Source organism: Planococcus citri, chromosome 4 (genome assembly GCF_950023065.1).
Source record: "Planococcus citri chromosome 4, ihPlaCitr1.1, whole genome shotgun sequence".
Taxonomy (NCBI): domain Eukaryota; kingdom Metazoa; phylum Arthropoda; class Insecta; order Hemiptera; family Pseudococcidae; genus Planococcus; species Planococcus citri.
Window position 1 is genome coordinate 21,990,117 of NC_088680.1, and position 26,481 is coordinate 22,016,597.

At 36.5% G+C, this 26,481-nt stretch overlaps 1 protein-coding gene across 16 annotated transcripts in view; it reads right to left on the reverse strand.

Moving 5' to 3' along the window:
* The window catches only part of LOC135844663 (UDP-glycosyltransferase UGT5-like), a 448,533-nt gene that overhangs the window by 294,927 nt on the left and 127,125 nt on the right, over positions 1-26,481 (reverse strand). The window contains exon 1 of one of the 16 annotated variants that reach the window (XM_065362969.1): positions 15,863-16,649. The exons of 13 other annotated variants lie outside the window; for them this stretch is intronic. In XM_065362969.1, the coding sequence (XP_065219041.1) occupies positions 15,863-16,561 (699 nt within the window). In that variant the 5' untranslated portion in view covers positions 16,562-16,649. Of the gene's footprint in view, positions 1-8,066; positions 8,860-12,074; positions 12,926-15,862; positions 16,650-26,481 lie in introns of those variants that run through there. 2 more of the 16 variants (XM_065362942.1, XM_065362941.1) reach the window with 2 other exon arrangements.

Below are 26,481 nucleotides of genomic sequence, written 5' to 3' on the forward strand. Positions count from 1 at the left end.
AGTTCGAATTGAGACATGTAAGGGCGAGAAAATACGATCATAATAATTTCGTAGCTGACAAATTGGCCAGAAAGGCTGTATATACCCAAGAAGTGGTTGATGAGAATATTGAAAATATGACCCAGCAGCAGGCTTTAGTGAATTTCATTCGCGAAAAAAGAATGCAGCAGAGAATAAATAATGAGGTCGCTTTCAATAAATTACATGGGCCCCCTACCATTTTCGAAAATGGTGAATTGGTCATGTTAACTTCTCATCGTTTGTCTTCATATGAAAAAGGACTTTCAAAAAAGCTATTTCAAAAACGCTATGGTCCATATACAGTCGAACAGCATGTAGGTAGCAATTGTTACATGGTCAAAAATGTAGCTGACCCTACCGACGAGCAGATCGTTAACACTCGCCAAATGACGTCATACCTCAATAAAAACCAGTTGGAAGAGCTCAAAAATGACCTAAAGCAGAGATCAAAATTCGACAACAGAGATTTGGTGGAAAAAATCAGAGATTTTACGAAGAAAAAAACCACAAATCAGAGTGCTGAAATGGAAGAAGAAAATACTGATGAGGAGGAGGTCGATGACCCTAGAGATCCGGAATATTTACCAAGAGGTTCGCGGAAGCAGCCTGAAAAAACCCTGGAAAAAATTCGCCAAAATTGCGAAGCAGAGAGACCTAAAAGAGATGTTACAAAACACGATGCAGAGTTTCGCGAGATAAAAAAGAGATTACGAAAAAAGCTCCCCCCCCCCCTCCTAGAGAAAAAGCTCGAAGATTGTCTCAAACAAACGTTTCCGGACGAAGATGAGTACAAAGAGAAGAGGGAAGCGGCGCGGGAGAGATATGAAACGCGTTCGAGAACGAAGCAGGTACCTACCAACGCTGAAAGCTCGAGCTTACGAGATAAAAATGCACCAGACGGCCATGACAATCCTCGTAACAAAAAGAAGCGAAAAAAGACCGTGAATTTTATTCACTTAGAGATGTTGGAAAGTTTTGAACGTGCATATTTTGTGAAAGCTTTCACGAAATATCAATCCAAGGCCAAACTAAGTGAGAAATGAGCTTTTGTTACGTTCATGGCCAACTACTTTTAGCATACATGTAGCGTTAATATACTTTCATCTCCGAGTGCAACATTTTTGATGAGATTAAAAGTAAGATAATTTTAGCTATGTGAAAGTTTATCTTTAAAATCGCCATTTTGAAAAACTCATCTATTGTTATGGAATTTCCGATACACAACTGTAGCATTAGAGCTTTCATTCGTTGATTTGATGTGCTCAGATTAAGTAGTACTGTGTATTTTTCGCGATAGTTTGGGAATTAGTGCTAATTTAAGCGTTGTTATTCATTTTGTTATTAAAATTTTTTTCTTTTTTCAAAGTTGCACTTCGGATAAAATTTAGTCTTGTTTAATTTATGACTAGTTTTATTTTAATTTATTTTGACTAATCGTAACTAGTAGTTCACATAGGTTTAGAATTTTTTGTAAATAATTGTAAATTTTTTCTTTCCAAGAGAAGTTGAAAAATCGCGTGAGCATGTGTTGGGGAATTTTGAACGAGTAATTTTTCACAAAAATAGAGATGTTCAAAATCCAGGTTCGATCACAGGTCGAGAAAGGCGCAAGAAGGTTTTCAATTGCGAAAAAATGAGAGAAAATCGCAATTTTTGAACTTGGAAAAATTGCAACTGGCCAGCTGTCAGTGAATAGAGCGCGATGTTCCTAGCTGTCCGTGGGAATAGCCCAATATTCCCAGCTGTGTGTGGACATAGCAACGAGCGACTAGCTGTCTGTGACGATAACGCGGCACTGAATCAACACAACACGAGAGAAAACAAACGCGACGCGATCTAAAGCTAACAAGATCACTTTGTACGCGTAAATAGAGATGTGTAAATAGGGTACTTTCTGCAGCAGAGATGATAAAAAAGGATTCCGGTTCCAGCTCCGAAAACTTCCAATTTGGAAAAATGTCAGCTTGCTGATAACAGAGAGGTTGAAAAATATCGCCAACATGTTAGAGAAAATAAAATGAATCGTAACCAAGATTCAACGTACCTGTAATTTCTCTGATGCTTTTCCGGTTATCGGAGTATTTTTCCGGCATCTCTGATCAATTGGAATTACCAATGAACTTTGGATCGTTTGCCCTTGGTGAAAACAGTCATCCCCGTTTGGCTCCAGTGAGCTTATTTCGATGCTGATTGAATCCGGGAAAGTTGCTGTAGAAAGAGAAGAAAGTCCCTGTTTAGTTTAACATCAAGAAGTACGATATGGAACGCGTAATCAATTGAAAAAGTACCTGTTAATTACTCCAGAAGAAGAGTTCATTGACCTCGTGTTGGTAAACAAGCTGTTATCACACCGGCGAAGCGTTTTTGCGAGTTGCGCATTTTTGGCTTTGCATCGAACCAGTTGATACACACCTCAACGCGTGTTTTTACGTAATTTTTGTGTTTGAAATTTGCCCACATTTCTCTGCTTTTTATGTAAATATTTTGTGTTTGTGAATTTTGTAGCATTTTAGCGACTAAGATGTAACCTGTTTTAGTACTTATATGACAAATTGTTTGCATCTAAGATAAATTTAAGTCGCTAGTGCCGTGAAAAAGCAGCAGAGATGTTTCAAAACTGTAAATTCGACTTGATGGAAGTCATGGATGGATGCCGAAGAACCTAGCTATTCAACATCTTGGAAGCTGCGGGTTCATAGAAGCGGGGCAGAGGGGCCCTACCGTCCGTTGTCCGATTGGCCAAGTTTTGGCTTCAATGATCCAGCATCTCCGATGTCCACGCTGTTTCAATGGAAGCGGGGCATATGTACCGGTAGGGGATGCGCCCGCAGCTTCCACCTAGAGGGAAGTTGTGTTCCTGTCGGAGTGGCAGCACTGCTTACGAGTAGTGCACTCTATCGAAGTAGTTCGAGATGCGCCACTCCGAGCTTCGAGCTTTGAAAGCTCGTTAGGTATATTTTCACTGGTGCTAGCGTAAGGTAGCAAGTTCAGAGCTTCCGCTTGTAGTCGATACTACAAGTGTATTTTATTCAATAATGTGTAGTGTGTTTTATTATAAATCTTCGCGTGTGTTATACCAGAGAAGTGAATAAAACATTACGAACATTTAGCGGTCTTATGATCATTTATGAGGTGTCTCAACATCACTGCAATTTGATATCTTTCGCAAGGATATCGGGCAAGTTTAGGTTCCCTGGGCTTACTATATGCACGCTGGTCTTGCGGAGGTCTCCTTCAAAGTAAAGACTCCCCAAACCACCACAAACATTGAAAAAATATCATAAAATATCATGAAATTTCACCGATTTCAACGAAACCAAAGAGGATTGAAAAAGCATGCTCTAAAGCCCCTCCTCCTTCCAATAACCAAATTTTCAGACGTTCAAGATAATTTTAGGATTTTTGGTCAGAGCTTGTACCTACTTATGTAATTGTTTCAAAACACAAAACGAAAAAGTTACTTTTATTACTTACTAAAATATATGAGAAAAATTATTACAAAATGGGAGCAACGCAATTTTATGCAAAAAAATCACCGAAAAAAAACTTTGCAATTGAATTTTATGCAAAGAAAAGACCTCAAAAAGATCATTCCAGTTAAAATCTAGTAATAAAATGTTATCAAGCGCTGGCAATTTAAGCAAAAAGCAGGAAGTATAGGCATGAAAGTGAGATTATTTCCCAATGTTTTGGCAAAAATACGAGACTTTTGAGCAATTTGAAGGGAGGGAGACAATTATTTTGGAAATTCTTGCAAAAAGGCAACAGTTCACGGCTTTTATGGCACTTTTAATAAATGGCAAGAATTTTTTGCCATTTTTGGCCGAACGCGAGACCATGACACTTGCAGCAAAAGGCAAGGCTTTTTAGTTTTTATCAATTTTTGGCTAAAAAATAGCGAAACTTACAAACGATTTACATACCTCCCATTTTATAAGTCTTTATGTTTATTAGGTAACATTTAGCAAACAGGATCACTAACCTCAGGTAATTCACCGGGCTCTTTGATATTCAAACCAGCCACTTCTATCACATTAGGAGTCAAAGGTCGAGACGATGGACTTAAAGTGAAATGAGAATACAGAAACAATAAGCTGATATTGTTCACAGCCTCATTCAGCGCAGATCTATCAACTGTGAAATATTCCGCCGCCAATTCGCCAAAAACGTTCTCCGAATAAAGTCTATAAATAATCAACGCGTATATTCTTAAAACTGCATTCTTCACTCTGGACCAAAATCCCATATCGAAAGGATCCATCGAATAAGCAAAAGGTAAATAACTCGGGTTATCCGGTAATCCCATCCGTTCAGAATGCCAAGGAAGAGGTGTATTCGAATGAAATGTAATAATAGGTGTTTTCAATCTGGCCCCATACATAAGGAAAAAGTCCATATGGAAAGTTTCGGTGATAAATACGTCGAAATTTCCAGCTTCTTTGGTCAGCAGCTTCTGAAGAGGTTCGCAATTGAAAATTTCCTCGCGACTGGGAACAAATTCGAATAAAGCCGGTATGGTTCGAAACTCATCAGAAGTCAATTTGTTCATTTGATCCACACCCAAGATATTAGGTAACGAGAAACACGACTTGATGCTGATTTCGTGATAATTCGGTATCGAGTTTTGTTTGGGAAATGTATCGTAAATGGTGACATTATGACCACGTTTGGCTAATTCCACCATTAAAGGATCGAAAACCGCGTAATGACTTCTGGCCGGGTAAGGGAATATCCCCAAGATATTATATTTCTCATTCTCGGCAGCAGATTGATCGAGATGACTCGAAAAGGAAAAACACAAGAAAACTACGAAAAACATGTCTAAAATGTGCACAACGAATAAAATCAACTACTATTGATACGCGAAACAGTGATACTAAAACAGTTAGGTACCTACGCACTACGCACTGAGAGAAATTTGCGTGGTTTTTCTTACCAAAAAAAAAAACCTATTACCTATATAATCGTATGTGTAATAAACTGGTTCCATAGGAACAAGCCAGTGCGAATTACCACACTGTTTGGTATAGTTTTAGTTAGCATACGAGATAATATCTTGAAAAAAATTGAAACGTATTGATTGCCATACTATAGATAGATGCTGTATCGACTTGATTCTCGCGATCTCAATAATTTTTTTGCCATTGATTTGCCAAAAACGTCCTGCTTTTTGGCAAATTTTCAATTTAGGGCGGTACCTTATTTTATATCCCTATTTATGGTGGAAATTTTTTTTCCTTTTTTTTCGCTCCGACCCACTAAAGTTGTCATCTCAGATGAGGAAATCACGCCATAAAATTGTCAGCTCCCTCGGTGAAAAATAAGTAGGGCCGGGGAGCCCCCCCCCCAATGAAAAAATCGAAGTATGTATCGGACATTTTTAAAATTGTGAACTTTCCCATTTAAAATTCTAAAAAAATTTTCATAGATGTACCTGTTGATGCTTTTTTGAAATATTTAACTTCCGAGATGGGATCTTGTAATGGAGACGGAGCACTTCCACCCCCAAATTTGGGTAAAACATTCAAAAAAAAATCTGTGGCATGTGATGTATCGAATTGTACGTTTTTGGTGACGCTGAACACGAATATGAGGTCAGATTTTTGATTGAACCCATCCATGGCCCCGAGCACCTCCCCAAATGGGGTAAAAGTTCAAAAAAGTGTTTTGTTCGTGCGACACATGAACGCTGAACACGAATAAGATGTTAGATTTTTGATTGGACGACCCCATCCACAACCCCCAACAATTTTTTTGGGCTTTTACACATTGAGGCAGGTTCTGGGGGCCATGGGTGAGGTCAATTTGAAAAACTAAGGCTATATTCGTGTTCAGCGATATCGAAAACATACTATTTCTTGTATCGCACGAACAAAACACTTTTTTGAACTTTTACCCCATTTAAGGAGGTGGGGGGGCGTAGATAGGGTGCAATCAAAAATCTGACGTCATATTCGTGTTCAGCATTACCAAAAACATACAATTCGATATATCACATGCCCCAGATTTTTTTTGGAAGTTTTGCTCAAATTTGGGGGAGGGGTGCTTTCTTCTACATTAAAAGATCCCATCTCGAAAATTTAATATTTCGAAAAAGCATCAAATGGTACATCTATGGAAATTTTTTCAGAATTCTAAATGGTAGCTCCCACTTACAGCGCCATTTTGAAATTTAAACTTTCAATTTGAAAGTTTCAAAATACTTGAAAAGTTCAAAATTCAATTCCCTTTCGAACTGTGAAATCAGCTTTGATCAAAGTATCATAGTTTCGGAGGAATGCTCTGCTGAAGTTGAGTACCTCGAGACAATGTGAAAATAATGGAAGCCCTCCCACCCACCCCCTGAGGAGGCTGGAACCAAACTGATCGCGGGATTATTACTTATTGGATGGGTAAACATTATCGAAAGACATGACTTTCAAAATCGCATTTTTTTTTTTTTTTTTTGGTCTAATTGACATGGAATGATCCCTCAGTCAAGTCCCTTTTTGGTTAAATAAAAAAATCAACTCATATACCAATTTTAGCCCCCTATCTCCATCCAACACTAATCAGTTGATTAGAGGGGAGAGCTTTTATTTATATACCAACTACTGAAAAAAATTATTTCATGACGTCCTAATGTTGTTGGGTTTCATGAGAAAAAGTTCTTCAAATCTTCAATCATGTTAGCAGAAATAAGTCGTGCCAGAAAGCCCCCCCCCCCCTCCATCTCAATTGTATATAAGAAATTCAAAAGTTTGAACTTTTTAGGTACATTTTTTTTCTACATTCCAATCCTTAGATAAATAAGTACGGTTAAATACTTTTGACCTCTCTACATGATGAAAACATGGAACTGAAGAAAAAGAATATTTTTACATTTTTTCTTCCAAGTTTCAACCTTCAGATTTAGTCAATCTTCATCAGAAAAGCACTATGTAAGACTTTAAAGACTTGGAAAAAATTCATCGCTAACAAATATTTTCACAATTTTACAACAATTTGTCAGTCGTTCAAGAACTTGGAACAAATTTCAACGAATTCATGACATCATGTCAACCTGTAGAAAAATGACCAATTTTCTAAAATTCAAAAATGCATTCAAATCACTAAAAAAAAAAAATCTCAAAAAAATGAAATTTTAGATTTACCAAAAATACATAGGAAGGTGTTAAAAACGCATCATGATGAGTGAAAGTACTCAAAAATGCATTTAAATCACCACAGATTACCAAAACCCTTAAAAATGTTTATTAAATTTGTCGAAAATGCATGAAAAAATATTAAAAACGAGTCAAAACTATGTAAATCACTCAAAAATGCATTAAAACGCAAGTCCGAAACGCGTCCAAAAAACATTGAAATTCTGGTGAAATTTGCCAAAAATGCATAATTTGCAAAAACAGTTGAAAACGTGTCAAAATGGTGTAAAATTTCTCAAAAAAGTATATTTATAATCACAAAAATTGTCTCTTTTTTGTAGACTTCCTGATTTGACTGATGGTTCCAGAATCCAGTCTACAGTGAATTTTTAGATCGTCCAGTTTTTGAAAAATTCTACAGAAAGGAGCACAATCGAAACTCAGTTTTTAAAGACCCTGATCAAATGTATTGGTACGTCCTTTGATCGGTTTTGGCATATTTTTCAGTCTCTCATTGGCAGTTTAGATCCTATCTACTTATAAGGAATTATTTCAAAATTCCAAAAATCCATTAGGTGCTCTAAAATGATTATAAAATGTCACCAACGTGGATAGCTCTTTGATAATAGAATAACATTTTTTCAAAGTTTTCTTCGTCTGAAAAATTGTTCAGATATACTGTATTTTTAAAGCATTTATGAATATTTCAAAAACTCGATTTAAATCAAACTGCCTTTTGTACCTTACCTACTGTTCATCCACTTTGTTATTAATTCATTCAGTTGGATGCGTGTTCCTCATATGTATACAGTATCAATTTTTGCAAAAAGATAAGCTATCACAGACACTGTTCTACAATGTAAGTATTGTATGTATTATCTATTTACATATGTAATTGCATTAACAAATACGATCACTAACCTCAGGTAATTTACCGGGCTCTTTGATATTCAAACCGGCAACTTCTATCACATTAGGAGTCAAAGGTCGAGCAGGATTTAGACTAAAGTGAGAATACAGAAACAATAAACTGATATTTTTCACCGCTTCATTCATCGCAAATCTATCAACTTTGAAATACTCCGAAGCCAATTCCCTGTACACATTTTCCGAATAAATTCTATACATGATTAATCCATACGTGTGTAAAGCTGCATTCTTCAAACTGAACCAAAACCCAACATCAGTAGGTTCTGACAAATAAGCAACCGGTAAATAACTCGGATTATCCGGCAATCCCATCTGTTCCAAATGCCAAGGAAGAGGAGCATTCGAATGAAATGTAATAATAGGTGTTTTCAATTCCGTGCCAAACATGAAGAAAAAATCCGTATTAAAACTTTCAGTGATAAACACATCGTAATTTCCAGCTTCTTCGGTGAACAGTTTTCGCAAAGGTTCGCAATTGAAAATCTCCTCGCGACTGGGGAGGAACTCGAAAATAACAGATATTGATTGGAAATCGCCGGAAGAAAGTCCGCTCATTTGATCCACGCTCAGGATACTCGGTAACGAGAAACACGACTTGATGCTAATTTCGTGATAATTCGGTATCGAGGTTTCTTTGGGAAATGTATCGTAAATGGTGACATTATGACCACGTTTGGCTAATTCTACCATTAAAGGATCGAAAACCGCGTAATGACTTTTGGCAGGGTAAGGAAATACCCCTAAAATGTTATACGCTTCGACCAGCTGAGATCGATGGAGAGTACTCGAAATTGAAAAACACAAAAGGATCACGAAAAACATTTTGAACAATACGAATAGCGAATAAAATGAACTTTTGTCGATGAAGTAAACAGTCACACTGATATGCACATGATTTCTGTACTGATGATTTATGTACTTAGTAGGTACCTACATAATCAAGTAATCACGTTATTAACGAAACAAAAAATTTATCAGTTTATGAATTCGATAGGTAATCTATATACGTATTATTTTGAGATTAATTTGTTAATATTCGTATTATTGTGGTGGTATTTGTTAGGTAGGTAGATTAATTTTATCATAAGTCATTTTATTCTAAAAATGCGAATTTTTTAAACTAAACTTGCAAAAAAGTGAAGCACGACGCCAATTTATTTCGGCACTTGAACAGTAGGTATTGTTAGGTACTTCTGGCACCAAATTCATTTTTTTTCAAAACTGTTTTGTTCTTTTTTTCGGAATTATTCGGGAAAAGGATAATTTAGGAAACCAGATAAAAATAGCTTTCAAATGACATCATCAGCACTTTTCAATTTTGAGCAATTTCATAAATTACTCACTTTGAGAACTGGATCTGTAAAGTTGTTCCTTCTCCATCTTTCGAATTATTAAAGGAATATGGAGGAAAACCCCTAACTGTGAGTGTTTTGATATACCTAAAATGAAGATTTTTAAAAAATAGTGGGAAAAGACTGAACCTGACCAAATCCGAACAAATTTAATTCCACCAAAATTCCTGATCATGATTAGACCAGGAAAATGTCCAAATCTGATCAGGCCTGATCTAATTCAATCTGATCAAACAGGTCGATCAGATCCAAACAAGTTTCTCTTATCGAACCAGATTATGTGTGAGTAATTCTATAATCCGATCCAAACGTTGATCTGGTCAGATCATTGGATTCAGGGAATGTCCGGATCTAATTTGATCTGGTCTCATCGAATCTAATCATTTTCCATTGATTAAGTACGAGTAATAACTTCAAAATTCACAAAAACTGAAACCAAGACTAAGCAAATTCAGTAACTGAGACTAATTTTTTTTTTTAAATTCGAAATTGCCCAAATTTTTATGAAAAAGTTAACATTTTAAGAAATCTATATTGAAAGCTGAAATTTGGTTCATATGGTGCTTCTTTTTTGATGTTTTCGAAAAATCCGACAGAAATTTAAATAAAAGGAATTCGTCACCTGATTTTGTCCTGTTGGCGTATTTCTGGAAGTTATATCAATTTTTCTCTAGGTATTCAATCCAAAAATATTTTTGGTACAATCCAAAAAACATTGTCAGTCGAAACTCTCCTTTGTCAAAAAAAGAGAGAAATATTGTGCAAAATTTGTCACGATAAAACTGCATGAAACATGGTTAAAAATGTCAAAAACTGATGAAACTTCGGCAAAATTTCCATAAATTATCGTGAAAACAAAGAATTTTATCAAATAAATAGAAAACGTTAACATAAGGTTCATTCGAGCGCTCTCAATTTTCAGCAAAACTGAAAATTTTCAGTTTTGCTGAAAATAAATGTGCCTCCACACTAACCAACATATAAAAATCACATATTTTTGGTGATGACAGCGAACCTCTCAATTTTGAAAAACTGCCGGTTTGAAAATGTAATTTATCAACTACAACTCATAAATTTCAATTTACTTACAAATTTTCAAACTTTTCCTTTATTTTAAACACTTTTATCTTTCAATTTAATTTAAAATTTTAAAAAAATAAAAAATTGAATTGGAATGTGCGGCTAATAGAAAAATTATTAGTCGCAGGGTCGCAGCTATTACATACAGCATGTGTGGCAGCACCTTTACTTTTCAACAGAATTTTCAGCAGAATTTTCAGTTTTGCTGAAAATTGAGAGCGCTCGAATGAACCTATAGATAAAAATGATGGGAAACTAATAATGATGAAATTTGGCCAATTTTACTAAAAAAAAAGGCGTAAAATATTTTGAACGTGGCTATTAAAAATTAAATTACAAAACAGTGATCAAATTTCAGTAAAAAAAAAAAAAAAAAAAAAAAAATGGAAGGCTAAATGTCAACACTTGGACTATTTTTTTATTTTTTATTACTAAAAACAGGTTCCCAGAAGATAACGAATCACAACGAGCTGGTGATTGCGACAATTTTTCTAAAACTGGACAATGTGGGTTTGAAACTTTCCCGAATCGATTTCAAAGATCAAAAATGAGGCAGAGACCAAACCCTAGTATCATAAAATTTCGAACATTTTCATGGAAAATGAACCATTACAATTTTCAAAAATTTACCAAAGATCAAAGAGTGAAATATTCGGAAACTAACAATTTCCATGTGTTCTGCCTCTCTTTCCTCTTCAGCCTACATATTGAAAAAATAATAAAATTTAATTCATCGCTTTACATGAATTATGAATTTATGACCCATCCATTGTAAGCCCAGTTTTAGGATAACGAAAAATCATCCGAGGAAGTTGAGTCTAGAAATTTTTATTCAAATGACTCTTCAAGCAGAAAATTTCATGCTCTACATAGACCTAAATTTCATTTCCATTCCTGTTTTAGTGGTCTCATTCGCTTTTTGAAGAAAAAAAGAAATAAAAACCAGGAAAATTAGTCCTCAACATCTTTAAAATAAGATTTTCTTGTCATCTTGGATGGAGTTTAACTTGTTCAAAAGCCATCAGCAAATTTTTTAATTCGCCAATTTTTTGAAAAATTCCACAAAAAGAGCCCCAATGAAATTCAGTACCTGAAAGGAGTCCAGTCAAGAGTATTCATTGCTCAAGTTATATTTAGACGCTTTCCACAACAGGATAAAATCCACTCACATTTTTATGGAATTTTTCAAAAATTCATCAGAGCCTCTAAAAAGGCTTAAAACTGCCATTCGTCGGTTCGGTAGACCAAAAATTGGATCCAATTTCTACTTTTTACGCATGAATTGGATAAAATTTCGATATTTTTGATGAAATTTAAAATTTCAAAAAAGTCAGTAAAATTCTCCAAAATTCAAAAAATGAATTTCAATACTTTGTTATTTGAATTTTTGGGATGCTCCCCCCCCCCCGCCCACTTATGGGTAAGTCTCATTGAACACTTGAAAACATACTCGAACCAATGCTCCATAGAGATCACATTCCGCTCTAGACCTCTCTTTTTACATCACAAAATCGCCAAATTCGATTAAAAATTACAACATAAAACAAATCCAAAAAAATGAACTCACCTCAGGCAACGGTTTACTCGGCTTAATATTCAATCCACCCACTTCGATAATATTAGGAACCAGTGGTTTAGGCCAATGATACGAAAAATGACAATTCAAAAACAACAAATCGATCTTGCTCGCGATATCTTCCAGTTTCGAAATAGAAGATCCGAAAATTCTCTGAGCTATTTCATTGAATATATCCGTGCTCAGATACTTGTACGCAATAACTCCATAATAATGCATTACAAAATTATGCAGCCTTTCGAAAAACTCCATTTTCGGCGTATAGCCACTGTATTGAGTCTGTATGTAAGACGGATTATTCGGCGATCCCATCTGCTCGGTGTGCCAGGGCATTGCTACGTTGCTCGAAAACGTAATCTTTGGAATATTCAATTTTTCAGCGAACAATAAAAATATATCAGTGTTGAAACCTTCTGTAATCAACACATCGTATTTCTCCTTCGTGTTCCACAATTCGAGTAATGTACCGCAATTTGAGATTTCCTCGGCTCGTGGAATGAAGTCGAAAATCATATGAATCGATTTGATTAAATTATCCGACGTACCGATCATGTGATCGATACCTCTGGCACCGGATGGTAGTTTGAAACAATTCGATATATCGATTTCGTGATAATTAGGTATTGCGTACGGTTTCGGAAACGTATCGTAAATGGTTACATTATGACCCCGATGGGCCAATTCTACCATTAAAGGATCAAAAGCTGCATAGTGACTTTTGCCAGGGAATGCGAAAATTCCCAAGATTTTATAACTGTTCGCGAAATTTAACGATATAAATAATAAAATGATTGAGGAGAACAACATTTTTCGACACATGATTCAACGAAACTACGCGTATGTAACAACTCAACTGCTACTGATTGAAGTTCGGTTTCATTTAATTAAGATGATTTTCTTCCACACAAATAATGAACACGTATAAACCCAGTTATAGCATACGTAGAACAATTTTAATATAATGCGCATGCGTGACTAGGTGTTTCAAGTATTTGTTTTGTTTGAGTTTAGCTCACGTTTATTTTTGACCAGATTATTAGCTCTAATGAATAGGTAAGACACTGTTTGCAGCAGTTTTAACATGTGTAAGTATGCTCAAGTGGCTACTTGAGTGTTTAATAAATGTAGTTTATTGTTGTATATTTTTATCGAATGATGTAACTGGGGACTTCTCTGAGTATTAATTTCATATCTTTTTTCAAGTCTGCCTATAGATAACACTGAATTACGTCAGTTATCATATAGAGCTATTGAATAAGAATGTTGATTTAAATGGATGAATTAAGAATAGTCCAGGAAAATTAGCATTCCATTGGGAAAAGTGAGGTAGAAAGCTGAATTTTGGTATATTGGTCTATTTTTTTGTGGTAAACACGAATCTGAGGTGTCCATTCGCATCTTTGGTAAGCGTTCTCCCTTGTTGTGAATCTAAGCCCCCCTCCCAATTTGGTTTTTGGCCTGTAACTCCTCAAATATTGATCTTAGCGGGAAAATTATCAAATGAAACTTATTCTACAGGAAAGTATGTAGACCTTTAGAAAAAATTCTGATAAGAAATTAGAACTGTTGGGAAATCAAGACATTTCGAATTACTGGAAAAAATCAGGACTTTTTTTCTAATGTTGGCTAAAAAATCGCGACTGTTTTTAAAATTGCTGATGAAAATTGTGACTCATTTATTGAAATTCTAAAGAAAATCAGGAGTTTTTGAATCTCTCGGTTAAAAAGCATGATTTTCACAAATTGGCAAACGTTGGAACTTTTTTGAGTTGTTGTGAAAAATCTAAATTTTTTTCAAACTTTGATAAAAATTAGAATAGATTACCCAATTTTTTAAAATTTTTGAAAAAAATCAGGATAATTTCAGAATTGAGACTTTTTTGAAGTTATGTACATAAAAAAAATGAGGACTTTTCTCCAATTCTGGCTAAAAAATTGAAACTTTTTCAAATTTCAGACAAAAATCATAATTTTTTAAAATTCTAAAAAAAATCAGGATTTTTTTAAAATTCTGAAAAAATCAGGATTTTTTTAAAATTCTGAAAAAAATCAGGATTTTTTTAAAATTCTGAAAAAAAATCAGGATTTTTTTGAAATTCTGAAAAAAATCAGAACTTTTTTGGGTATCTCAGATTTTTTTGAGAGAAAGCCCTGAACTTAAATTTTCTGAAAATGAAAATCAGGTCGATTTCAGGATAGAGACTTTTTTTAAATTTCTGTAAAAAAAATTAGTACCTATTTTTCTCCAATAAGTACTCAATTTTGGTTAAAAAATTTGAACAATTTCAAAATTCTGACAAAAATCGTATCTAATTACATTAAAATCCTGAACAAGATCAACATTTTTTTTTGAATTTCTGACAAAAGCCCGAACTTACATTTCTGGAAATAAAAATCAGGTCGATTTCAGAATCGAGACTTTTTTTGAATTTCTGTAAAAAAAAAAAAATGAGGACTTTTCTCCAATTCTGGTCTTTTTTTTCTGACAAAAATCATGATTACTTACTTTGAAATAATTCTAAAAAAAGCAACACTTTTTGGCATTTCTGATAAAAACCTAAAACTTTTTGAATTTTCTGGGAAAAAATCAAAACTTTTTAGAATTCCTCGCTTAAAAAGAAAGATTTTCTCAGAATGGCAAACATTGGAAGTTTTCTTGATTTTTGGAGAAAAAAATCAGAATTTTTTTCAAACTTTGATAACAATTAAACTAGATTACCCTATTTTTTTCAATTTCTGAAAAAAAAACAGATGTCAGAACTGAGACTTTTTCTTGAATTTCTGTAAAAAAAAGTTGGGGTTTTCTACAATTCTGGCAAAAAATCGAGTCATTTTCAAATTTCTGACAAAAATCATGATTTCTTTAAAATCCAGAAAAAAATCAGAACTTATTAAAATTTCTGACAAAAAACTGGAACTTTTAAAAATGTTTTGCAAAAAATTAAGATTATTTAGAATCTTCTTGGTTAAAAAGCAAGAAGGATTTTTTTTAAAAGTTTTTCTCTGATAGAATCAGGACTATTATCAATTTCTGGCAAAAATCAGGATTTTTTCGAAGTCTGACTGAAAAATCGAGAGATCTGTTTTTCTTTCTTACAAAAATCATGACTCCTTTGAAATCCTAAGAAACATAATCAGGACTGACATGGCCTTCTTAAAAACTCCATTAAAATCAGCCCTTTTTCAATTTCTGCCAAAAAATCAGGATTTAAAAAAATCTCTGGTTAGAAAATGGAAACGTTTTAGAATTTCTGGCAAAAATTAAGACTTCTTTGAGATTGTAAAAAAATTAAACTTTTCTTAAATTCTGCAAAAACTGAGACTTTTTTCGAAATTTTGAAAAAAAGAATTGTGATTTATGGCAAAAAATATTATGATTTTGTTTGCAATTTTTACAAGAAGGAGTACTTTTTACAGTAAATTTCAAACACAAAATAAATTTGAGGAGGTATACGCGAAAGGACACCTCAGATTCTTCCATAAAAAATTAGTTTTGAAAATCCTCACACTCACAGCTATGAGCAACATTTTTTGTAAATTGCGACACAGTTCAAGTACATAGAAAGTCTTATAAATACAAGTAGGTAGGTACCTAAAATACAACATTTCAGTCCAAGGCCACTGCGATAAAATTTTCTCGAGCATACCCTATATTGTTTTATTGCCTGTTATCCCACCAAAATGTGGTTTGTATTTTAGAGAGTCTTACAATCGTACATCTCTTTACAAACAACACAACCCAAGCACCAAGAACAGATGGAAAAAAATCCAGCACATACCTCAGGCAACGGTTTCTTATCCTTGATATTCAATCCACCCACTTCGATGACATTGGGAACCAATGGCCTGGGCCAATTATACGAAAAATGAACATACAGAAGCATGATATCAACCTTCCTTGCAATGTCTTCCATTCGCGAAACCGAAGATCCGAAAATTTTCGGAGCTATTTCATCGTACTTAGCTTGGCTTTCGTATTTATACACGACGATTCCGTAACAGTGCATTAGAAAATTATGCATTCTTTGAAAAAAACTCATACCACGAATATAGCCACTAAACTGAGTCGGAAGATAGGCAGGATTATGGGATAATCCCATCGGTCCGGAATGCCAAGGCATTGGTACATTGGTATGAAAAGCGATCGTAGGAATATCTAATTTTTCACCAAATAAATAGAACACATCGGTAATGAAAGCTTCGGTAATCAATACATCGTATTTCTCGGTCGAATTCCATAATTCCAGTAAAGGCTTGCAGTTGGCTATTTCTTCGTATTGGGGTATGAATTCCAGAACCATGTGAACCGAATCGAATCCATTATTTGATAAGCTCTTCATTTGATTAATACCTCCGGCATGGGATGGTAATCCGAAACAATTAGAGATATCGATTTCGTGATAATTTGGAATCGTGTAGGATTTTGGGAATGTGTCGTAGATTGTCACATTATGACCTCGATGAGCTAACTCTACCATGAGTGGATCGAAAATCGCGTAGTGGCTTTTGCCAGGGAATGGGAAAAGACCGAGGATTTTGGAGCCATTCGCGAAATTTAAACATATCGTGAGAAGCACAACCGAGTAGAACATTTTGTCAACGTCAAGTTCGTCGCAATTATACGAATAAATTGAATAAGTACAAAATACTTACAATAAATTACCCACTTACGTTGTAGGTTTGTTTAAACTAAAAGTGTTAGATAAAATTGTTATATTCTGTATCGTTATCTTTAAGACTACATACTTTGCAATGCTCGACAGCTCAATTACATTTTATGCCAAGTTCACAGGTTGGAAGATTTTTTTTCTTTTTTAAATTTTCACAGACACACTCACATTTTAAAAACAAATCAATTGATATTAGATTAGCCCCAGACAAATTCATATCAAGCAAACAGCACCATTATCTAATTGAACACCTACCTGAGGCAACGGTTTACTATCCACGATATTCACGCCTCCAATTTCGATCACATTGGGCACCAGTGGTCTTGGCCAGTAATACGTAAAATGCGAATTTAAAAACATTAAATCGACTTTCCTCGCAATGGTTTCCATTTTCGAAACAAATGGACCGAAAATAACAGCAGCCATTTCATCAAATTTGTTTTGGGACTCTGATTTGTAGGCAATAATACCATACCAATGGATTAGAAAATTATGCAACCTTTGGAGGAAATTCATGTTCGAAAAATAACCACTGTATTGTACAGGAAGATAGGATGGGTTATCGGGAAATCCCATTTGTATGGAGTGCCAAGGCAATGCCAAAGTGGTATGGACACCAATTGTAGGAATATTTAATTTTTCTCCGTACAATAAGAAAATATCTGTGTTGAAAGTTTCGGTAATAAATACGTCGTATTTTTCCGTCGTATTCCACAATTTTAGCAATGGATCACAATTTAAAAATTCATCGAATGATGGTATAAAATGAAAGAACATATGAACCGAATCAAAACCATTCGTGGTGGTGTCTTTCATGTCTCGGATACCTTTCGCAATGGGTGGAACTTTGAAACAACTTGAAATATCAATTTGGTGATAATTGGGAATAGTGTATGATTTTGGAAATGTATTGTAAATGGTTACATTATGACCTTTGCGAGCTAATTCCACCATAAATGGGTCCATAACCGCGTAATGACTTTTAACAGGGTATGGAAAAACACCAAGAATTTTGTAGCACTTCGCGAATTTCGCGCACAACAAAAGTACCAACACAACCGAATACAACATTTCGTCCACAACTATAAATTTATAATGAGTAAGTAAGTAAATTGTAAATACACAATGTACTCCGTAAAATATTAAATTTCGAAAGAAATTGATACCCTTGTGTACTTGTATTTAGGATTATTTGATAGGTATAATTTCACAAGTACTGTTTTTGAGTCAGGCTGAACAACTTTCCAATGGCTGATGCAATGTTATAGGTACTTACATTGTAGTATCGTGGTGTACCTACTCAAGCAGCACAAAAATAATTGTGATCTCATTAAGGTATATTAAGAGGGGATCGCGAGAAAATAATGTAGTATTTTTACCAAATTTAGTAAGTTATGGACCAAAACAGAAAAGAATGATACTCTACATTTCTGAGATCTCACTTCACTTTTTCCGCCACCTAACCCCCCCCCTCCATTTTCAGCTGGCCCCCTTTAAAGGTCAATAACTCCGAAATGAAGCGGTTTTGATCCATGGTGTATATAACATTTTTTACTCCTATTCATGAGTAGAATATGTGGTTTTAATTTTTCAGGTCTTATCCGAATCACCCTGTATATTCTCCATATATGTTGTAGATTATGAATCCCCTATTTATTCTCTTCAAAACAATTCCAACAAATTCTCTCCAAGTTCGTCCAGCCTTGAAATGTGAGAAATTGATGTGTCATAAAATTAGGTGCTCCCCCACACCACTCTTCTTCCAACTTTATTGAATGATCTCAGAAAATTTGTAAAAAATCCGACTGAATAGGTAAATGAATCCCAGAATAGCAGCTGCCCAATGGGACATGGGGCATGAAAAATACTTGTTCTCACTTATGCAAAAAGTGGGTCTCTAGATGTAATTACAGTAATGATGGAATAGGTATGATAAAAATGGAAGATTTTTGGATTCATAACTTCTCAATCACATTTTTTGGTGTTTTATTGTATATCGCAGCTTATTGAAAAAATCACCTGGTGTAGTCAGCAGTGGAGCTCATGAAAGGTAGTTGAAATGTTACAGGAAACGACGTTTCATGGAGTACCTAATTATCTGCCTTACAATTTTTTCATCGGTTCGACTTCGAGCAATTTTTGGACCATTTTGGGAAATTTAAACCGTAGTAAGACCATAAATTCTTCGATGTGATGGCTGGCATTTTTCATCCGCCATCCCTATAAATTCCCATAATTTCAAAAAAAAAATGTGATATACTACTATGCCGTACGTGGTATGTATAGGGCTCGCCCACATGGTAACACTGCGTTGCACTAAGGCAACACTGCGTTGTATTCTCGTCAGCTAGCCATACGAGCCAAGCGACGAGAGTACAGAACGCCAGTAATGTATCCGAGTGCACGCGGGTATGTTATTCACGGTTAATGGGTTAATGCAGTCATTTAAGTATAAGTTTTTACTCTCGAGTGTTAAGTGTTATGTTTAGTGCTTTAGTTTTAATTAGTGTTTAGTATATTCATTTAATAGACGAGAAGGAGTGATGATCTACTCGTCGCCACTCTGGGTAAGTACTTGCACATATCAGTGTGAATAAGTTAGATCTCCTTGCCAGAGGAGATCACTTATCCAAACCTACACCACAGTGTGTAACACCAACGTGTGTATATTTAGTTTAAGAAAGTGTCTTGTTAACGTACATAAATACATAGAATATGTGATTATGTAAAACCTGTAACGTGTTGTTAATATTGCACACATTAAATATCATTCTCGTGTATAACTTGTTATTATTTATGGTGTGTATGATCATATGTTAAGAGTGTAAAAGCAACCATTTCCTACTCACGCCCTAGCCGAGCATGTGAGGTATTCCGGTGAGTATTTAGTAGAAATACTCTAAGGGATATTTCTTGGAAACAACACAATAGCAACCATCGTAAGTCACATTACCAATCATGCTTTAAGACATTTTACCCTCTTACATTGGCGCCCTTCCGAGTGTCCAAAAAGCACAGATTCGTCGTAATCTGAGCTTGGAGGAAGTAAATCGTTATGAGTACAAAGTTTAGATCGCGACCAAACTTTGGAAAATAATACTTGCAGTGTGATTTCATTGTACTTACGATTCACTTCTTGACTATTCTCAGACCAAAGTGTCCGAAAATAGGAAAGGAAAGAATACTTGTGAATATTTCAAAGTAAATAATCACGAAAGTATTAAGTTGCTTTCACCTAAACACACACACACCTAGTCAAATTTGCCAGAATTTGACGAAAACGTGTTTATTTTTACATGTGTATGTGTGGTGGTAGATGATGAAATCCATCGATGGATAAAATATCCGTTGAGAATTTCTCAGAACTCAATCCGTTCGTTGAAACGTGAAAAGCGAGTTCCAGCTTGTCCGCCGCATTGTTGCGTGACCCCTACCACCACCCAAGGACAGACACACACGTCGCACTAACCGCCATCTTTTGATGTCGCCGCTGTAGCTGCGTAGCCACCAACCGACGAGTTGATAGCTACCGCGGCTCGCATTATATATTTTTCTTTTCAAGTGTGACGACGGTTCTAGCAACGCTCCTCTAGAGAAGCAGCTTGACTGTCATTGTGTTATTTTTTCGCGCGCATTTTTTGCGTCCTCCGTGTGTGTCTTGTCCGGTATCTTTTCACGTTTTATTTTTTAAAGTGAATTTTGATACTAAGCAATTTATTTGCATAATTTCTCCGCGTTTGTTTTTCAACCACGCGATCAGCAGCAGTAGAACTTCTGTTCGAAGCTATATTTTGCAGCAGTATTGGTAAGTAATATCGTAAAATATTACAGTACATTTCGCGAGTGGCTTTTCAATCAAAGCAAACACATCGCAAGCATTTTTCGCGTATTTTTCAAACCAGCACTCAAAGCTGAGTGATAATTCAGTGTCCTTGTATTTTTTCAGAAATACCCAAGGTGGTATTTTGGCACCTGAATTTTTTCTCCAGCAATTCGTGTTCGTGTTCGCGATTCATTCGAAGCTAATTTTTTAGCTGAGATCTAGTGCTCTTTATCTTGTCCGAGTCACCTCTGAAGTGACTTTGCACTCGAATTCCGCTAAGAAACACGTTTCGAGCACGTGTGAAACAGTTCGTCCTGACTCAGCGCTTTTTATCTTGTCCGGATTACTCGCCGTAGTAATCTAGCGACTTGAGTCAACCGACTGTATAGCTCAGTGCTAGTGAAGCGCAATTTACGTGATAGAATATTTTTGTGTACCAGAACCAACTCGAGAATTAAAACCAGCATTGCACGTGAATTTGTGTTCGAAATTTAATAGAAATTTCACACAAAAAAGGGAAAATATTCGTCGTAATATTACCCCAGCTGTAATTGAATTCGAACGAAATGGCATTTACTGGACCAGCTGCAGGCACCCGAAGTAAAGCGGTAGCCCTTACGCAACACCAAGTACATTGCTTATGTATTGGTGAAACGCACGAAGAATCGTGCGTTACGTTGAAAAATTCGGATAACAAATCCAAACGGAAAAATCGAAAAAATCCACCTACGCAGGATTTAAACGTAGAACAACCTGAACAACAATCGAGTCCGCAGAACCTTGTGGAATCATTGTTCAGCAGTCATCCGCCATCAAACAATTCTGACGAAGAATATGACGAGGATGATGATGAGGATGACGAAGATTACGTACCTACCGAAGAAAATAACATGGTACATGGATCAGATCTCCCTGACCCGCCCCCAGCGAGGACACGTCACCTGCAAAATTACAGGGACTCAAAAAGGGAAGAATGCAGATCCAAAACTGAACCGAAACGACCTGAAATCGCCACCGATGCTGAAATAAATGATCCGTTGAGATCGTTGTTTCAGCAAACATGGGATTTCACTGAAGGTGCCATAGAGAACCTACAGATTGGTCAAGCAGTTCAAGAACACAGCCTTATCCGAATAGAAGACTGTCTAATTAATCTTGTGGACCATGCAGGTAGTACGAACCGCAACATTGACGGATACAGAAACGACGTAAAAGACGTTCGTGAACACTGTACCCAATGGGCCACTGGCATGAAAGAATATGTAGGTCAAACTACCGGTGCAGCTTTACAAAAAGCTGACAGCGCGATGCAAAAGGCAACGCAATGTGAAACCAAATTTGACCAAGCGACTAATTTATTTAAAGTCGAAATGACGAAGCATAAAGCAGAATGCAGCCAGTTAGCGCATGCAGTTGCGGATATGAGAAAGGAAGGTGGATGTAGACCCAACAGTGGCCTTAATTCAACCCCAACCTTGAAAATAAATGCCAACTTGGTCAGAAGTGCTGGCATTTATTACGATGAATCGAAACGTTACTTCCCTCATGAATTTGTACGTCAGTTCGAAGACTACGTAAACAAAAGCAATGCCGCCGAAACTCAGAAAATTTACGCATTCCAAGGAGTAATTGAGACTCAAGATGCGACAGAGTGGAAAGGCGACATGGTGGGAATAACGGATTACGAAGAACTAAAACAGAGATTCCTTCAACATTATTGGAACAGTCAGTGTCAAAACGATGCATGGGAATATTTCCAGAAATATTTTTGCGAAACCAAAACAGAGAAACGTCTGTTCTTGGAGATAAAGAGATGGGTCCTATCTCTAATCAAACGCAAACATCCAAATATTTCCAAAGTACTGGAAGTGGCAGCTGAAAAAGTGCCTTACCCATACGATAAGAAATTAGCGAAACAAACTACAGTGGAAGGTTTTATAAGAAAACTCGACGAATTCGCCAACTATGACTCTGACCCGAAGAATAATGTACGCATTGCAGTTCGCAACAGCGCGATGACGCCCGTTCAATGGCAACAAACTCCATCATTCGAATGGAATAGAATGCCTAACAACAACTGGAATAACGGAAATGGTTTACCACAATCTACGTACTGGATACTCAATGCGAATGGACAGTGGGCTCAAATTCCCGGAAACCCGAACAACAACTGGAATTCGAATCAATGGAGTAATCAGACTCAGATGAACTCGAACCAGAACTTCGGTCCACAGATAAGTTGGAATATGGGAAACAATCAAAACTTCCAGAATTCCAACCTTAATGGAGGATGGAATTCGCAGAAGAATGCGAAGAATTCTAATTCTGACAGGAATAGGAATTCTACGCAAGGTCCTACTCCAATAGGGAACTGGACGACCCAACCAATGATCACGAATTCACCGCATAATGCGCCGGAACATCCGAAGAAATCGTATCCAGCTGTTACGAACAAAAATGTAAACGAAGGACAACTACAAATGGCATACCAAAAGCTACAAAAAGCTTTAGGTAACAATTTCAAAGGGAATCAGAAAATCAATTTCTATCCCAACTCGAACAAAACTAGTAATAGTAATGGTGTTAAACAGAACACCCATTCTAATACCAATTCGAACAATTCTGGTGGTAATAACAACAGCAACGATAATGCAAAACCCCAGAACAGCGACAATCGTGGTGAAAAACCGCATGAAGCCAGAAAACCCTCGACTTTCCAACCGAAAGTGTCTAGTCAGATACCTCTACCGGTACACTTCTTCGTAATAAACGAAGATGGTACGGTAGGAGAAGGTACTCCGGATAACGCCGATTTCTGCGCAGAAATCGAAGAAATCGACCTAGATCACGATTCCAACGAGAGTCAAGACCAAGGAAACGATGACAATTCGGAAAACTAAAAGGACTAGACACTACAGGGGCACGGTCTAGTAACATCAAAGTCCCCGGTAAATCGATTTTTACGGAATTCATTTGGGTAGGCGACGGTATAGCGCACTTCCTAAAAAGAGGAGACACGCCATTACCGGTAGCGGTGCCACCATATTTACGTGATCAATTACCAATTGAAGAATTATACAGACGTATAGAGAAAACGGAATTCCCCGAAGGAGAGAAATTCGTTCTATCAGCTCTGCAATTCGAATTGAATCACTCACCTCAACCTTATGACAAAATAAAGAAAAGTCTAAACAAACTCTTAGATCTACTAGTCAAAGATAAAGGGGCGGAATTGATTATATTAATCTTCCCAATAGTAAAACCCTGCATTCCAGGTGACCCCAAAAGCATTGGCGTCAAACTAGATCGATATATCGAATACCGTAAAATATTCCAAAACGCGGCGGACGACCAAATTGTAATATTCTGGAAAGAACCGCCCATGTATTATTTGCAGACGCAAAAATTGATAACGGCCTCCGGTGTCGAAGCGATTGGCGTCATGGCAGATAAAAACCAACGAGTAATTCCTTGTGAACGAAAGTTCAAATTCGAAAAGGATAGGAACAAGTACTACCCTGCTATACCTACGTACCGTGTGATTTACGACATGGTTTGTACAGGTATATACAGACTATTCGAAGAATGGAAACGAGTACGTTTAAGCAGAAACGCGCTAAAATCTCCATACGACGAAGTACAAAAGATACTCCAACAACGTCCGCAACCTCCGTACACGTACATGGCTCTGCCTGAACAGCAACCTAAGCAGGAGGAAGAAATAAAGGACGAACCATTAAAAGGTAGTCAGGTCGTCGAACCTAGAAAGAAAACCTTATTTATGGAATATCGAACCTCGTGCAATAATCCTAATTGCCAACGAGATCCAACGTGTTGCATGTTACCAGAGGAGTACTATGAAACATTCACGGACAAATACACCCGTCCTGCTCAGTTAACAGAACTTGACGACGACGGTTTAGTACAAGGAAATCAAACTAAGAAATCCATAAGAGAGATGGATGTCAAATGTTTGATAATGGAGGACCCAGAACTCGTATTAGACGAGTTTCCGGAACTTGATTATTCTCCAACTCCTTTTGAAGTCTTGAACATTCACCATAGAGCGAAGGATCGAAGACCAATCGGAGATTTTGGAGTTAAAAATGCAATAATCAAGAAACCTCCCAAAGACAGATTACTCAGATTGTTGACAAGGGATGGCATTAAGACATTCCCGTGTAATAGTGATACGACTACAACACGTGTGAAATTCATAAGAGGCCTACCTGCCGACAAGAAATGGAGACATCATGCACTTCGAAAACGAATAATTAAAGAAGCTCGAGCACTCGAAGCAATTGACAACGCACACCTTGATGAAACTCAGCTGAAAGAAAAAGCTAAACCATTAGTGGTAAACAAAGGTACCGATGACCCCACTTGCGTTGTTCCAATCACAGTAGGTGATAAGATCGTCGCCATTCAGTTGGACTCGGGAGCACTTCCCAATGTTATCTCAAGGAATGTGCTGAAACAACTTAAGTTGAAAGTGCCACATGCAGTACGCGAAATCGCTATGGATCGCATCGTGCAGCTACGTATGGCCAATAACGCAATTGAACGAGCGTCACAAATTCTGGCCGAAATTACATTCAATTTTGGTCCGAAGGAATTTGTAGTACCATTCTACATAATGGACACCATTGGCAACACTTTCATACTGGGAAGAGTAGCCATGGAGCATTTGGATCTACACTTACATTTCCGCCAGAGATGCGTAAGTCACGAACCTAAGGATGACGATCATTTTACAATTGCATTTATAAACCCAGATGTTTACAAAGACGCGCTCTCTTTATTTAAGATCGAGCAGATCCCTGAACACACAACAATAACTATTGATTTAATGGCTACAAGCATGTCTACAAGAGACAAGCTAAAAGAGCCTGAAGAAGACCGAATTAAAGCAGTACGTATTATGCAGAAAAATCTCATCGAAGATTTAGCTGAAATACGAGAGCTTGGCATTGCACCTCAAAAGGAGGTAGACGATGCCATGCACAAGATCAATGCTTATCAAGACATATTTAGTCTGAATCCGGGATGTTACAAAGGTGAAAAAGTACATTTCAACTTTATCCCCGGTGAGGGGCACCTAGCAGTGCCACGAGGTGAAAAATATAGACCTCCAGCTCGGTTAAAACAAGCCCTCGATATGACGACTCAAAAGATGTTAGATTTGCGAATAATTTGGCCATCTCGTTCAGTTTTTATAAATACACTCGCACCCGTCATTAAAAAGAATGGCGATATACGACTGTGTTTGGCAGCTGACGAGTTGAACAACTTTTTACAATGCGTACTAACTGAACCCGCTACAATCGATAGCGTAATATTCAGTGGTTCACCTGATGGTCTATTTTGTACGCTGGACTTTACGTCCGGATTCTGGCAATTAGAGCTAGATGAAGAATCGAAAAAGTATACAGCGTTCATAATAAACGGCCAAGTATACGAATTTAACAGACTACCGTACGGATTGAAGATCTCGAGCGGTGAGTTTGTTCATATGATAAACCAAGTGCTAAAGGACGAAGAAGGCATCTCCAAGTTTGTGGATGACGTCAAAGTCTCTGGTACTACGTTTAAAGAAACACTTGATAGACTACTCAGTGTATTCGAAAAAATAAGACGGGCTGGATTAAAACTGAATCCGACCAAAACCCACTTTTTCAAGAGGCGTACAGACCACTTGGGGTTCGTCTTATCCAAAGAAAACATTGATAAACAGGACCTTAAAAAGGAAAAATTCCTGAAATTTGAGAAAGACCATATGCAGTGTTGGCGTCCCGTAACAGTAACTGTAACGAAAAACGAAAATAACGAAATTTTTTTCGTTACAGGTAACGGAACTGTAACGAAAACGTTATTTTGATCATGTGATGTTGTGTAACTGAAACGT